Here is a 17,292-nt window from a genome sequence, read left to right as displayed (position 1 = left end):
GCTCACGAAAGCTTATGCTAAAATAAATTTGTTAGTCTCTAAGGTGCCACAAGTACTCCTGTTCTTTCAATATGCTTACTGGCTTCCAAGATTTCCCAAGCTGGACCAGCCCCTCTCTTCCTATGGGGAGGAAAATGGTGGTGATATCTCACTACAAATTGAGAAAAAAAATTCAAAATCTTTGAAAATTTTTGACCACCTCTACTATTTAATAATCATACTCTCTGTAATTATAAAGTAATTTCTACAGACATTTGCAGCCAAATGGCATGAATCTGCAATGATCAATCCAGACAGTTAACTGTGTCACCCATACACTATAGTGTGGGCCTGATTCCCCTCTGATACCAGTGTATTTGTACTGATTTAGATTTATACCTGATTTACAGCAATCAGAGCAGAATCAGCTCCCAATAAAAATCATCCCTAGCTTTTAGATAGCACTTTTCATCAGTAGATCACAAAGTGCTGTACAAAGGAGGTCAGTAGTATTATCCCTATTTTACAGATGGGGAAACTGAGGCACAGAGCAGTGACGTGACTTTCCCAAGGTCACCCAGTAGGCCAGTGACAGAGCCAGGAATAAAACAGACGTATGTTCCAGTTCAATGCTCCATTCACTAGGCCACACTATAGTATCATATATAGTTCCTGTGGCCAGATATATAAGGGTATGTCTAAGACGGACATACTACACTATGCAGACTTCTGACTGGCGTCTGTGGCTTGACCTGCATCCACACTGCAAAAGGTCAGGGCTTGGACACAGACTCGGGCTTGGACCCAGCCCCTAGGAGGGTACTAGGACACATGTCCTGAGGGCTTGGCTGACCCAAGACAGACTGATCTGTATGTGGATGGAAGTGGGGTTTGGTCTGAAACCTGGTTGGGAGCCTGGTCTCAGTGTGCAGTGCAGACATACCTTAAGAGTACGTGTATATGGCAAAAACACCCAACAGCAGCCAGTCTCAGAGCCCGGGTCTATAGACTATGGCTTGCGGGGCTTGCACTCCAATGCTAAAATTGTCGTACTGACATTTGGGCTCACACTGGAGCTAGGGCTCTGAAATCCGCCCCTCTCTGCAGGCTTCAGAGCTCCAGCTCCTGCCGGAGCTGCAACAGCTCCATGGCACCATCACACGAGTCCGAGCCTGTAGACTCAAGCTCTGAGACTTGCTGCCATGGGGTTCTTTTTGCTATGCAGACATACCCTAAAAAGTGTTCACGTGGTTATTTTCAGCAGCAAATAACTGATGAAAAATAGCCCAGTTTTGAAGTGCGAAAGTCTTCTCTGAGAAAGCGTCTATTCAGAACAACTTGCCAGTGCTGGATCGGGCTGCATCTGTTAAAGCTCTGCTTTGCATTGCTTCCTCAACGTTTTCCTGAAGGTCTGAATCTGCTGCTGGACTGTTGTCCCAGTTTACACTGTTCCCCACAAAAATAACAGCATGTTAGCTACATTCAGAGTAAACACGCTAAGGAGAATGTTGTCCAGTGTGGCGTGCCAGCATCATGTTTCATAAGAAGAGAACTACTACGAACTAAGCACACCATGAACACAGCACGCACATTCACCAAAGTGCCTCTTGGCCCATTTTTCATCTGCAGCCTCTGAAACTTGAGCCCAGAAACATTCACCAGGCTCACAGGTGCGCACTCTCTCATCTCTGCAAATGAGCAGGCACGTGCAAACACAAATGGGGTAACCGACTCCATGGCGAACTAACCCACTAGTGCCCATAAAGGCCTGTTGGCACTTCTCACACACACAGCCAGGTTCTCATCTGGCGTAAATCAATTTAGCGCCACTGAAGTCATCAAGAATCTGATCCAGAAAGTTTGGTCACACAAATTTTAAATCTTGGTTCAGGCTGGCTTAAAATGTGGCCCTAAATATTGAGGGGCACATCTAGCATTAAGCTTATTTCTTCTTAGCATTCAAAACAGAATAAATTAGGTTTAAAGGGTTCATTTAGATGGTGAAGCAAGATCAGCCCATGCTGAGCAATGCAGTAAATGGCTCTAAAGAACACAGCACAGCTGACAAACAAGGTACAGAGATGTTATGACTGTGTGAAAATAAAAAGATTCATTGACGCATTTGCTTTGTTCACAATACTCCCATGAGATTCTTCCCTCACGCTGTAAGGTGAACAATGTCCTGGAGACAATGCCCTCTTTGGAACAATACGTTGCAACAAATACATTGAGATGGTGAACATAGGATGCGCAGCACCACCTCTAGAGTAGAACACTGTACTTGCTACCAGGATTGTCGTGGTGGGGCAATAAAAACCATAGGAAATCACTTTCTGTCAAGGAGAAAGATCAGTTACTGTGTGTGCAAATTATCTGGAGTGTAACTGAGCTTAGTGTTTGTTTATCTTACCCGTAGCTTATCTTCTGCCTTAGTGGACTGCTTACAGTCGGGATGCCATACAGTGGAACCTGGAATAGAATAATGCATTACTCAGAGTAAATCAGATGACTTCAGGTCACAGAGAGGAGAACATTAAAATACTTAGACAGACCCCTCATTGCATCGCAATGTGCTGGGAACAACCTACAAATTCCACACCAGCATATGAGAAATGCAACAGAATTAAAAACAAAGACTTTGTTAGCCTACGGTGGCATCTATCTGAGGGTCTCAAAGTACTTTTCACATGAGTGAATTAAACCTCACGCACAATCTGGTGCGGCAAGGATAGGATCTGTTCGAATATGATGTTGCAGCTAGAAAAGTCATGTTGCTGTGGGTCAGAGAAGGAGGCTGGATCTGTGGCTGGGTCTCAGAGGTGAGAGAAGGGGAAGTGGGTCCTATGTCTAGCTTCCTATGCAGTCGTGGGTAAACCCTTCCCACTAAGTCCCTTCACCTTTTCTCTCATTTGCAGAAGGGAGGTACAGTAATAAGACCGATTAAAACTGGCATTGATTGGGGACTGTGGCTTGTGTGTGTGTTGTTAGGAGAAGCAACAGAAACAGAGAGCAGGTGCAAAGAGCCTCAGACCAGATAGGGAACCCTGTGGCAGCCCTTGAGAAAAAAAAGAGGAATTTTTGCAAGTCTGGGTGAAAGAAGCTTGGAACCACAAGGCAAAGGAAACTATCTCCAGTTGTTTGATCCTCCCTGTATTCAGGGAATGGAACTTCGTAAACAAACAGGACTGTATCAGGATACTCTGACCATCACCAATTTCTCCTCCTAGTGGAAACAACTCCACAAGACCCCCAAAATCAGTAACCTCTTGGTCACAAAGGGTTACCCCCAGTGGTGCTGTGGGCTCAGCATTAACACCTGTAAGGGCTGGTCTACACTGGTGGACGGGGTCGATGAAGATATGCAACTTCAGTACAGGAATTAGCATAGCTGAAGTCAAACGTATCTTATTTCGACTACCTCCCGTCCTTCACGGCATGGGAGCGACGGCTGCGCTCCCCCTTGGACTCCGTTCGCTCTCGCCCTGGTGAGTTCCGGAGTCGACAGGAGCCGTTAGGGATCAATAATCGATCCCCAAATAATCGATCGCTCCCGCTGATACGGCGGGTAGTCTGGACATACCCTCAGTGTTTTGGAGTATCTTGGATGGAAGGCACTATCTTCAGTAAGTGCAGAGTATTATAATCCTAGCATCACCTCATCTAGGGGTGGCCAACCTGTGGCTCCGGAGCTGCATGCAGCTCTTCAGAAGTTAATATGTGGCTCCTTACCTAGGCACTGATTCCGGTAGCTGGAGCTACAAACGCCAACTTTCCAATGTGCTGGGGGGGGTGCTCACTGCTCAGCCTCCTGCTCTGTCCCAAGCCCTGCCCCCACTCCACCCCTTCCCCCGAGCCTGCCATGTCCTCGTTCCTCCTCCCTCCCCTCCATAGCCTCCTGAGCACATGAAACAGCTGATTGTGGTGGGTGGGGGGAGTAGGCGCTGATTGGTGGGGAATGCCGGCAGACAGGAAGCACTGGGGGCTGGGGAGCAGATGGGGGGCTGCTGACGTATCACTGTGGCTCTTTGGTAATGTACATTGGTAAATTCTGGCTCCTTCTCAGGCTGAGGTTGGCCACCCCTGACCTAATCCATCCCACCCCACCCTCCCCATCCCTGAGAGCGCAGGATGCGATGAGGACTCAGAGAAAGAAACAACAGCACAGCATGTTCTGTGCTAAAATTGTGATTGCTGCACTATGCCTGAGCGGCCAGCTCAGGAGGGCACCCCGGTGAGCAAGGAATCTAGGCCATGGTGCAGCACCCTGGAGGTTGCACCCCTGTCACACCTCCCCTGCTGTTATAAGAGGGGCATTAGCGAATGGGTCTGCATAGGGTTAGATTCAGCCCCACTCCCACATGCTGCTGCCCAGGGATGTACAAGGAGCTCCAAAGGCTCAGATTCTGCTGCCTCTACAGCAGACAGGGTGGTTAAAACCCCTCCATATCTGGGTTCCTCCCATACACTGAAGAACCATATCTGGGGGGTAGCGTTTCACTGTCCTTTGTAGCATGGACAATGGATCACCTGCTAGAATCATCTGGGCATAGCTCATCTAATCAATTCCCTCCCTCGGGCATTGGTGGTACCTTGGTCGCTCCTGTTCTTTGTCTGTGGCGCACAACAGTTTATCCTCTCAAGGACTGAAATGCTGCCACTAGTTACTATCCAGATTGAAACTGCTTCTGAGCAGAGGCTAAACCCAAATGGATTTTTAATCTTGACTGCATCCTATTGTGGTCAAAGCCAAAGCACCATTCCAACCACAATGAAGCCAAATGTTTGCCTGCAAGAAAGATCCTCCCCACCCCACTCCTCTGCATCCGCAATGAAACACTAAAATCTACGGCGTTTGAGCATGAATATTATCTCACGTGCAGTCACAGGGGATCCTTCCCAACAAAGGCCAAGTTAAAAGGTACGGGTCGGGGCAGCTCTGAGGGGAGCCTTTATTTCAAAAGGTTCCTTTCTTGTGCTGAAGCACAAACCGTCGGAGTGATTCCAATCGCCAGCAGCACACAATGTAAACAGCATCAACAGGAGACTGGGAGGAACACGTGGACTCTGAATCACAGCATCAGATGTCTAGCTTTGAGCCTGAGCCAAGGAAGAAGAAACTGCTCCTTCAGCAGGAGAAGCATTCAGTGAACAGGAGGAAGCATAACAAAAGATGGCAAGTGCCGAAACACCAGCCTCAGAGCCAGGGCTGTACAAACCCTGCAAAGGTCAGAAGGAAACCAGCCCTTGAAGGTTCACTTAAAGGCCTGATGAACAGGAACGTTCACTAGGCTCTAAAATGGGACTCAAGAGAGCCGGGTTTATTTCCCAGCTCTGCCACAGACTCCCTGTGGGCAGGGCCGGCTTTAGGCCTATTCCACCAATTCCTAAGAGGGCCCCAGGCCCAGTGAGAATCCCTTCCCTGGCTAGATGCGCCTTTTTCATTTTTACTCACCTGGCGGTGCTTTGGGTCCTCAGCGGCACTTCAGTGATGGGTCCTTTGCTTACTCTGGGTCTTCGGAGTCACTTCAGCAGCAGGTCCTTCAGTGCCGCTGAAGACCTGGAGCGAGTGAAGGACCTGCCGCCAAAGTGCCGCCAAAGACTCAGAGCACCACCCGCTGAGTACAAGCCCCACGCATTTTTTTACATGTTTTTTTTTTTTTTTTTTTTTTAAGTCATCCCTGCCGGGGCCCCATGGAAACTGTTCAAATTGAGCCCCACGCTTCCTAAAGTCGGCCCTGCCTGTGGGACTCTGGAGAAATTCACATCCTCTCTCTGGGACTCCATTCCCCTTCTGTAAAACAGATTTCCTTTCTCCCATCCTTTGCCTTAAATATTTACACTGCAAACTCTTTGGGGCAAGGGCTGGGTCTGACTATGTGTGTGTCCAGCATGTAGCACAATGGGGCCTCTAGATGTGAACATACCTTAGGCAGAATTGGGTGGGCGGCAGTTCCCTGGCTTCTATGGGGAAGCAGAGTGGCATGGAGTTGAGCTGTGCTTTTCAGAGAGCTAACAACCTCAATATCGGTTCACAAACTTGATGAGAAGTTTGAAACACAGCAAACTTCAAACCCAAACTCAGATCAAGTGGGTATGAGGTTAGGTGTGACTATTTTGCAGTCCCGTACTTCAAGCCAACCACGACTTCTAGGTTTTATCCACCCAAATGTGCTCATTTATTTTGAAACAGCTCAGAGATACGTAAATCTTCCAGACCCATCCTAGTTCAGTTTAATTACTCTTCTATTGGAAACTCTACAGTACACTGCTGTTAATCCCTCCATCACCACATGTTTGTTTGCTCCCTTGACAGACACCAAACAAAATGTTCAGCTGTCCAACTTTTTTTTCTGCATGCACCAGCACCACAACACAGAGCAAGCTCTGAAATCTACAAACTCGGGTTAAGAGAATAAGCCTGGAAAGCATGAAAGGCTACATGAAAACCAACTACAGCAGGCATGTTCTAAATCCTAAGCAACGTCTCACCTTGGCACCAATCCTCTGGGTGAGACAGAGAAATGTGTTATACGGAGACACGCAGGAGAAAGAAAATTTTTGGTGCTATTCCTTATTTCCCCAGGCAAACCCACAGACTCTCTCCCATTATTACAGAAAGGTAAATTTGAGGCTGGAAAACACAGGTGGGTTAGTTTGTTTCAGCACATACTGTTCTTTTTGCAGGTTTCCTCTGTTTTCATTAGACGTAACATTCAAGTAGTCATCAATAAACACACTGGATGAAATCCTGGCCCCAGAACTCACCGTGGGGCAAGGACTGCATTCGTGTTCTTACACAGAGGGCAATGGAGGAATGAGATGCAGACACAAACAATGCCCAGTGGAGATGGTAATTATGAAAGGAGGGAGCTTCCTGCTTTCACTCGTTTTAGGATACGCAATTGTTGCCCCTGCAGCCAAATGCTTGGGAAGCTACAACCACTCTATTCGGAGCAGGGGGAACTGGTTCCCCTGGGGGAACCTATACTGATGGCTTCACCATATTCCTATGAACTGAAGCTCAGAGGGACTTCCACCATGGGAAAGACTTTCAGGGACATGAAACTTAGATCCAACAAGCTAAATGTAGCCTGCAGCAAGCAGGTAAAATTCTTCCTGAAGGGCCTGATGATACAATCAGTGCAGTAAGTTGGTAAGAAAACAGTTGTAAACAGCAAAGTAGCATAACTTGCATTGATTTGCCATTAGGTGGAGAAAAAAAAGAGTGCAACTTGCATCCAAGGGGCAGGGAGGTGAAGGCAGGGAGATAGCGTGAAAGAAATGAAGAGATGAAGGAGCCAGACACCTCTCCAGCGCCATCCCCCTGGGCTAAATTTATCACCAAGGTGTATGTACAGTTCTCATTGGCTTTAGTGTGCTCAGTAGTGTGGGTGTCTGTGATATACAGGAGGTTGACTAGATGATCCAGTGGCCCCCTCTGCCCTTAAACTCTGACTCTATTTTAGGAGTTGCATTTACACCAAGGGCTAGACTGGGTAACCAAGGAATCCCCAGTCAGAGTATGCTTCCCCAATCACCATATGCCAGACTGGTGCAAGGTACATCAGTTCAGCCCTTCCTATGATTGACATTGTGACACTGGCAGACCAGGTGCCAGCTCTTGCCAAGGCTGTAGGCATCAGCTGAGCCCTGACAAATTCATAGCTGGAAACCAGACCAGCTCACCTGTATGTTAGTATTGTTCAAGACAGATACTAGACTTACCAGAATGGGATTAGTGTCTAAAGTCTACGGAATGCTTGTAAGTTGTTGCATGCATTCATTTAAACTTGCAACGTTTTGCTTTATAACTGTAAAAACGCTAGCTCTGAACCTGTGAAACCAGTCAGGAAGAATGGTCCACCACTCATCAAGACAGGTTATGAAAACTAAATTGGCCATCGTGGAACATCATGATACAAAGACTTGGTTAATGGCCCTCTCACACCGCCGAAGGTGCTACATGCAAGAAAGCCCATCTGTTGAATGCTGGAAGAAGGGGATAAAACAGGGACACAAGAAAAATTTCTCTCTCTCTTTGCTGGAGCTAGGAAACAGAAGCAGAGATCCCCAGGGTCAACCTGGGTTAGCCCTAAAAGACATTCAGCGCTGACAGATTACTATAAATCTGTCATCTGTTGGAACCATAAACTAACTCATTTGTGTATATATGTTTGACGGCTTTAGTCTGTAAATAACATTTCTTTTCTTAGTTAATAAATCCTTAGTTTACTACAGGAGTGGCTATAAGCGTTGTCTTTAGTGAGAGATCAGAGGAACAAACTGACTTGGGGTAAGTGACTGGTCTTTTGGGACTGAGAGCAACCTGAATCTTTTGTGATCTTTGGTGTATGGCAACCAACTATCATTAATTTCAGCCTGCCTGGGTAGCGAGATTGACTGGAATGCCCTAGGGGACCGTCTGTGACCTCATGGTAAGATGGTTATATGCATCAGGAGTTCACATTTAGTACTGGGTTGGCGAAATCTAATTACAGGATTTACAACCAATTTGGGGGCTCTGCCCTGCTTTTTGACAGTCACCCGGAGGCTGGCACTCACGGTTGTAAACCACTCCAGACAGCGTGACAGACATCACCACTGATTTTTGGTTGAACAAATCCATTTACTTTTCACTTGTTCACATTGTTCAGACCCTCGTGTTGCCCTTTGTTTTCTAACTCATCACCAGGGCCCTACTGAATTCACGGCTGTGAAAAACGCGTCACAGACTGAAATCTGATCTCCCCCCCCCGTGTAGGGTGAACAGACAGCAAGTGTGAAAAATCAGGACAGGGAGTGGGGGGGCAATTGGAGCCTACATAAGAAAAAGACCCAAAAATCAGGACTGTCCTTATAAAATCAGGACATCTGGTCACCCTACCCCCGAGAAATCTGCTTGCAGTCAGGGGCTCCTATCCTGTGCAGGGCTCCAGCCACTAGTCCCAGCTGGGGATGAGGAGGAATGAGACTACTTCTTCCTTTGCAGGGGCACTCCCAGGCTGGGTCAGACCTACCTCTGGGATCTCTCCTGGCTGCAGGAAGCTCCATGGCTCCAGCAGTTAGCCCCAGACACAGGGAGGCTGTGGCTCCAGCTGTCAGCCCCCCACTCCAGCGGGACGCTGCCAGCAACTGGATGTATGGTACCCCCCATACCATGCAACCCTCGTTTCTGCACTGCTACTGACAGTGGTGCTGGTTTAGAGCTGAGCACCTGGCCAGCAACCTTCCTCTCTGGCTACCCAGCTCTGAAGGCAGCACCCTGCCAGTAGCAGGGCAGAAATAGGGGTAGCAAATCCCATGATGCCCTTACAATAGCCTCAGGACCCTCCCACCTTGACCGCCTTTTGGATCTAGACCCCTACGGTGTTGGTTACAACACCGTAAAATTTCAGATGAAAATGGACAGAAAAAAAAGAAGTGGATGGGAAAAAAGATTGAAGAACATGTGAACATACAAGTAAGTAGATGGGGATAAAAGAGCAACATGACTAGACAAAAGGGGAATTCAGATAGAAAAACAAACGTGAAGAAAGAGAGAGTGGTTCAGAGACAGAAGTTACAGAGGTATGGGTGGAGAAATCACACACACACTCACACTTTGGACTAAGGCCCATTAAAATTACTAGAAGGCTTTCCACTGATTTCAACAGGCTCTGGATCAGGTTCCAAAAGAGAACGAGACTATATGATCAAAATAATGAAGGGAGAAACAACAAAAATGGTTGCTCAAAACCATTTCCCATTCATTCTGGTGTCCCACATATATCTGTTCACCGAGGATTATGTAAAAATCGAAGTTCAAGGGCTGACCAATAAAATTTACCTGTGACAATACATTTTAAAAGCACAATTTGGGGCACCACAGTTTGGAGTGACTGCGCGGTAATTGTTTGGGAACCCTAATATGAAACGTTCACCAGGATGGTGACATCTATTCCTCAGGGAACATCAATGATGATGAGCCAGCTGTAATCCCAGTTACCTAAGATCTCAGCGGATGTCTTCGAATGACTATGAGAGGGGAAAAATGAAAATGGATATCTCCTGACTGGCAAGTGAGTGTGCTACCAGACATCAACAGAGCTGCTAGAGGATCACCGATGATATGCTACTTCCTGGATGGCTGTCTGACTCTAAGCCTGTTTTGGGCACAGTTGGGGAACGAAGGCATCCTTACCTTGCAGGTACATTTCTTCTCCTTCCGTGAACATTTGGTTGCATCTGCTGCATCGTGCACAGCTCGGATGATAATGCTTGTCACCTGCCTAAAGAAAAATAAACAGGGCGATAAGGAAATAAGGAAGTGATACACCATCTGATTATTATTCATTGTTAGGCCCCTGTCTATCTCCCTTTTGTTGCTTTTTAATTTATATGATGCTGCTCTGAAGTTGTCACAGAACAGACACTGCTTAGTAGCAGCATGAGCTTTCCCGACCTTGTCCCAACAAAGTGGGTCATTCAAATATGTAGTTACCATCTGAATGGTTCAATCTCAGTGGCCAATTAATTCCTTGGCACTCCTTTCTGTCACTGTCAACCACGGTGCTAATTTAATGAGGGATTTCTAGGTGGACTCCTGGGACCATCAATTTGTTTCACACAGGTCACCTGACTTCAAAGATTAACCTCAATTCATGGGCTAGCATCAGCAGCCTGACCTGAAGCTGAACAAGTGACCTATGGTGCTAAATACTCAAAATCCTACTACAAATCCAAATCCTCTGAGTAATTCGGTCTCTTAAATACACTGATACTCATAATAAACTGCTCTGATCAGAATTTGGTGCTATTCAAAAGGACTGGAAAACAAAGAGCACAGACATTAAAAGTGATTTCATCTCATCAGAGACCAGAGTTATCAGTGCATTAACTCTTTCACATCAGAAAGTGAACCTATTGATACAGGGCCCACATCAGATTAGACACTTACTAAGGAATGAGGTTAGCGCCTGCAGTGCTATGAACTAAGCAACCCCATATGTCGTAGATGCCGCCCCAACGACAATCACTGCAGGTGCCATCTTGCTTGAAGCAACTGTACAACTGGACACTGGAGTGATACCGCAAGCAGCCACCAAACCATATTACACTTGCACCATATGATGTGTTATGAATGTCTGACAAAAAAACAACAATTGCCAGCAATAGGAAAAGCCAGGTTCAGTTTATATCCTCCACTGACCTAACCTGCAAAAGGAGCTTAGAAATAGGAGGAGTAAAATCTCAGCTAGGAACTTCCTGGGCAAACAAGGAGTCTCTCCACTCTCAAGAGTTCCTGTCTTGCCTCTTAGGCCTTGTCTACACTTACCGGGGTTCAACACGTGGGGATCAATGCATCCACAGTCGATTTAGCAGGCCTAGTGAAGACCCGCTAAATCAACCGCAGATTGTTCTCCTGTTGACTCCTTTACTTCACCTGAACGAGAATTGCAAGGGGAGTCGACAGGAGAGCCTCTCTAGTCAACATTGCGTAGTGTGGACCCTGCGGTAAGTAGAGCTCAGGACGTCAACTTCAGCTATGTTATTGATGTAGCTGAAGTTGCATAACTTAGTTCGATCTCCCCCTGTCATGTAGGCAAAGCCTTAGAACGGCAGACACACATACACATTACACTTGATCAGATCCTCAGATGGTGTAAATCAATGTAGCTTCAATATAGCTATGCTGATTTACAGAAGCTGCAGGTATGGCCCAATTATTTCACTTCCTCTTTGTTTTATATAAAATAATGAAAGAAAATAAACCAGAAAAACCATTTAAAACATATTGTCTCCAGCCATAAAATATCACAACAAATTCCCAATCCCCCAAATTCTGCTATTCAGCCGCTCCAGCTAAGTATCTTTACTGCACATTTTATCACCACATGGTGACTGTATTTAGACTAGACCTACCAATCACTAAATCATATAAGGCTTGACAATTTACTGGACACTTTATCAGCCTAATGACCAATCCCACAGGGCAGAGTGAAAAATACTTGTTATCATGCCAACTGAAATGTAAAGGAGCATAACAGTTGCTTGTTCTGTAGTTTATTTACTTGTCACATATTGTTAGTCAACTTCCTAGTGAATAGATCTTTTAAAAACTGAACTTGCTACTAATTAGATCTTTGATTAATTTCAACTGGGGCCAACTAATAACATATACCTCTACCACGCTATAACACGACCCGATATAACACGGGTTCACGTATAGCACGGTAGCAGAGGGGCTCTGGTGGCACTTTAAAGGGTCCAGGGCTCCAGCTGCTGTAGGGAGCTCAGGGCCCTTTAAATCACTGCTGGAGCTCTGCTGCCACTACCCAGGAGCTGTGGCAGTGGGGCTTGGGCGGTGCTTTAAAAGTCTGGGGCTCCAGCTTCTGTGGGGGGCTCAGGGCCCTTTAAATCACTACCGGAGCCCTGCCGCCCCTACCCAGATTCGGGAAGATCTGGAACCCCCCCAGTGCCTAAGGTGGGCCACCATCACCGACATACACTTAGTGAAAACCCTGGGAGCAGTGGACAGGCCAAACGGAAGAACCATAAATTGGTAGTGTTCCTGCCCCACTGTGAAATGGAGGAAGCATCTGTACCCCTCAAATATATGAATGTGGAAGTACGCATCCTGCAGATCGAGGGCAGCGTACCAGTCCCCAGAATCCAGGGAGAGGATGATGGAGGCCAGGGAGACCATGTGGAACTTGAGCTTCACCATGTACTGGTTCAGGCCTCGCAGGTCCCAAGCCCCCCTTTGACCTTCAGGATAAGGAAATAGTGGGAGTAGTACCCCTTGCCTTTGAACTCCGAGTACCGCTTCCACCATTCCTAGGCCCAGGATCTGCCCCACCTTCTGCTCAAGCAGGGCCTCGTGCGAGGGGTCCCCCAGGAGAGACGGGTGAGGGGTGGTTGGGCAGAGAGCCAAGGTACTCAAGAGCAGCCCCCAGCCCATGTCCCTGCACCGCACGGTGCGCAGTCCAGAACAGGTGTAGGGTCCAGGGCTTCCCATAGCAGCCCAGGCTCTCTGGGCAGCTCTTACCATGGCCCTACTTCCGGCCAGGCCAGGAGGCAGGGCCATGAGGGGAAGGGGAGGTGCAAGGTGCGGGACACCATGGTGGGGATGTGGGAGGACCCCAATATTCTTTGTGCCTGAAGCCTCAATAAATCTTGAGCCAGCCCTTCCTGTTGTAACCAGAGGTGGATTATCTCCATCAGCCAGTCTTGCAAAAGGGATTTTTTTTTTCCATTTCCACCCTATTTTCTACCTCTGAAAATATAGTCAGGACTCCTAAAATACTACAGCTTACAATAGAACAGTGCCTGAGGAATATTACTCTGGAGAATGCTGCAGTATTTTTAGAACAATAGATGCTTTAGTACTATCTATTATTTTATAGCACCCAAAAGTATGCTTGGTACTCCAGAGTACATACAAGAACACATGGGTCCCTACCCTGTGCTATTAAGGGAGAAAGGTAAGGGAGGGAAGAGTTATTTTGGCATGAAACTCTGGCTGGAGACCTGGGTACATTTCCTGGCTCTGCCATAAGCATGCGTGAACTTGTGCAAGCCATCAGCTCTCTGTCTGTAAAAAGCTTCATGGGGATATTGAGAGGATGTGTTTCGTGAGGAGCTCCAACTATGTAGAAAAGGAGTGGGCATCACGTAAATAGAACAATCTAAAGAAGATGGGAAACTGTTACAGTAATTGCACGGTCACTCAGCAAACGGTAGCGCACAGCATGATGGAGCAAAGATTTTCTATAATCTTTGCTGACCCCATTTCTTGTTGGCATTACAGCAGAGGTGGGTTTGGAGGAGGATTTGACAGGGTGAAGGCTTGGCTTAGTAGCTCAAGAATAGTGCTTAATGCACAGGAGTAACATGGAATAAAGCTGGGAGGCTGCTGTGGAAGATGTGGATGAATGGACCACCAAAGGGGCACTGGCAGAAGGGAGAGAGTACGGAGGAAAGAGAGGAGAGATTTGTTCATTCAAGAAAGGTCAGATAAGTAGGGAGAAGCAACAGAATGTCTGCATCGCTGTCACAGCAACACAGCTGATATACAAATGAAGGTGAAAAATATTATACCCTTATTTTGAATTCTCCCCTACCATTTTCATCTTGTCTCATTTGAGGTGCTATCCTGTTTGGCTCTGACATGCTGGAATAATGATTTACAAAAGTTCTAGTCGACACTGGCATAAAAGAAAACTTGAGAAAGCTCAGTAGGATTTATAAACTTAATGATGGAATCCAGGCTGTCATGGCCTGGTGCTGGTTGCATGTATGCAGAGGCGAACAGTCACAGAAGTATCAGAGGGGTAGCCATGTTACTCTTTGTTGCTTTTACAGTCACAGAAGTACATACAATGTACATCCCAGTATATACTATAGACGGGCTCAAAACCAAACACTAGCTTCAAACGACCCAAGACTCTGGACAGCTGAAATCCTGATCTGGACTTTCTGGCACATCCTTTACACGTAGTCCATGTATACAGAGAATACATACCATACCAGCAAAGAAAGAGATCCTCTCTGCATTTGATAAAGCTGCCCCTGAGCACTCCTGGCAGTTCTCAGGAAAAGCGAGGGCTGCAGAGCTGATTGTCACACATGATTACAGCCCTGTCTGACTTCAAGATCAAGCCAGTCCTGCTAGGTTGGGAACCTCTCCCAGTTAATGAGGAAAAAGAGCTCTTGAGAAAGCTGAGCCAGTTCCTGAAGGGATCTTCCCCAAACAGGGAAATAATAATTCATGAAGAAGAAAAAAAAAATCTTCCTGTGCTCTCTCCCCATTCTATAACACCTCTTCTGAGTAACTTTTCTGCCCTGCTGAGAAATGCAAGGATTTCTGGTGTTTTATATACTTCCAGTACCCAATATTCATAGGGATTGCTCAGGAGTAAAACTCCCAGTCTCTCAACTTCTGGAAAGTGCTAGCATTCAGTGGGAATTAAGAGAAGAAGCAACTTGTTCTGGAGTTATGTCAAACCTTTCTGCTTATCTTTAGTTGGTGTTGGTCCTGCTTTGAGCAGGGGGTTGGACGAGATGACCTCCCAAGGTCTCTTCCAACCTTGATCTTCTATGAGCTTTGTTCTAACTGGATCTTGTCTGAATTCTTAGACAATAGTGAAACAAACCTGTGACCAAAAGCTTTCTTAAGTTTGATTGCCAAAAATCTGGTAGTTAACGTTATCAGATGAAGTGGGTTTTATGAGAAGATAATCCCCTACTGAATATCTTGATGCTAAACTAAGGCAGCAAGCTACCCATTTAGATCGGGCATCAAGTTAGGAAGGGAATGGAATTTATTCATACAGAGTCGTAGAGTTTTAATTCCCCTTTCAACCTTACAGCTCTGGCCTTGGAGTCATGTTGTGTTAGGAACAAGAGATGCATAGTCCCAGTATATCAACCAGATGCCATGGTTCAGCCACAATCAAAAGTTGCTGATTCACGGGATGTTGTACTGCTTATATGTTGGCCTTTCACCTGGCTTCTGAAATTCCTGTTTTTTCCTTTGTAGTTTGTTCCTTTCTATTTTAAGTCAATCCCCACTTTGTCCTCAGAAGAAGACATTCCATTTGTTCTGCTAAAGTGAACTATTTAAAGTGCAATTCCTAACCACTATAGGTGGTTTACATTTTTATGATATCCTCAAGAATCAAGCTATTCATAGAAAACCTCACCCAGACTTCATCACAATGTTATACGCAAATCTCCAGCTTATCTGAAGAATTGTCACTGGAAAAACTTTTTCAAATGTATGCAAGTATGCTACCGTTGAGAGAAATTGATTTAAAAGATTTACAGATCTCCTTTGAAAACAGTCAAACTGATTTTAAGTTTAAAAGAAAAAATTTCCACAGGTTGAGACCTTGGACGGTTGGCCAGATTTCAGCCTAAAGTAAATTATTATAAATGAAAAATCACAACCCTTACAATAAGATGTCTATAATGGAAGCTAACTGACCATTCATTGGAGAGATGCTACTGGACACCAACATGTAAGACAGGCTAAATTATGAGGTAAACCATCAAGTAGGCTTGGTTAATTGACCACAGATTCTTGGATGGTATTGAATTATAAAGTAACCTTTGGCAAATGGAGTGTTAAAACTGCATTATTCTCTAACTGCTTTGTTCTCAAGTGTGTATAAGTCTCTCACACAAAGTAAGCAGTATCTGTTATCAGTTTAAAGTGATGACTATATACAGTATCTCGTGACTTTTCTGTTACTTTTCTTTTCCCACAGGCAAACCTGTAATAGTGTTTTAACTTGAGACCTGTCTGAACACATTGGATAAGCAAATGTATAAGCAAAATGTGCATTTTATGCATTCACCAAATACTCATCTAACTTTCTTGAACTGCAAAACTTTGTAGGAGGAGGAAAGATTGGCCCAAAAGAAAAAACTATTTAAAATACTAACCATTCTATTTATTTCGATAGTTTCAAGAGTTATATTAAAGCCACCCCATGTTGAGCCCAATTTTCCCCTCCTCCACTTGCTTCAACAGCGCATGCACAGCTGTAGCTGAAGCCAGGATTCGATTCTCTTTCCTTAAAAAAATATGGTATTCTATGCTCATGAAAGGATCCCGACTGACAATACTCGGAACACAAGTCTTTAAGGGAACAAGATCTAGGGGGCACTGGCTTGGTAGTCAGGAGAACTGGGTTTTACACCCTGCTCTGCCTTTGACTCACTGTGTGACTTGGGGCAAAGTTTTCTCCATTTATAAAACAGAGATAAATAATATGTAACCTACTCTGGAAAGCACTTTAAGAGGAAAAGGGTTGTATTTTTTCCACAGAACACCGTTGCCAGTCTGAGCAGAAAAAGTTTGAAATGAACAGTAATGTAATCCTTACAGGCCTAGAAGCAGAGGTGAGTCCCTCCAGTCAGGATGCAGGAACATTACAGGGAATACCGTGCTATTATTGACAAGTTACACGCACACACTTGTACCCCCGCCCCCACTCACTGTGAGTTACAGTATAAACTATGTATTATACAAACATCTAAGATAATATTAAGACCTACATATGTTAGAACATTTAACAACTGTAGAGAAAACACTTTGCATTTTATCTATGTCTACAGTGCCACTTTTGCATGATTCTAGACTAACTGCTGCTAGTCCCAGAATGGAGAAGTAGTAAACCTTTATCTTAGTCAACAACATTTATCTTAGTCACAGATCACAGCCTTTTGCATCATGCTACATATACAGGGCCCTGAGTGGCACCCTGCAAGTGCCACACTGAGTGGCAGAAGGAGGTCAGAAATTCCACCTAAGTTCAATGTAATTTT

The 17,292-nt window shown here is 45.6% G+C and overlaps 1 protein-coding gene across 15 annotated transcripts in view; it reads right to left on the bottom strand.

The window, feature by feature from the left end:
• Nucleotides 1-17,292, bottom strand: part of ABLIM1 (actin binding LIM protein 1) — a 315,440-nt gene that overhangs the window by 55,677 nt on the left and 242,471 nt on the right. For all 15 annotated transcript variants that reach the window (XM_075072521.1, XM_075072518.1, XM_075072526.1 and 12 more), the window contains exons 7-8: nt 10,160-10,247; nt 2,390-2,448 (exon numbers count right to left, since the gene is read on the bottom strand). In XM_075072521.1, coding sequence (XP_074928622.1) covers nt 2,390-2,448; nt 10,160-10,247 — 147 coding nt within the window. The remainder of the gene's footprint in view (nt 1-2,389; nt 2,449-10,159; nt 10,248-17,292) is intronic.

Source organism: Chelonoidis abingdonii, chromosome 15 (genome assembly GCF_003597395.2).
Source record: "Chelonoidis abingdonii isolate Lonesome George chromosome 15, CheloAbing_2.0, whole genome shotgun sequence".
Taxonomy (NCBI): domain Eukaryota; kingdom Metazoa; phylum Chordata; order Testudines; family Testudinidae; genus Chelonoidis; species Chelonoidis abingdonii.
This window is presented reverse-complemented; position numbering and strand designations above follow the sequence as displayed.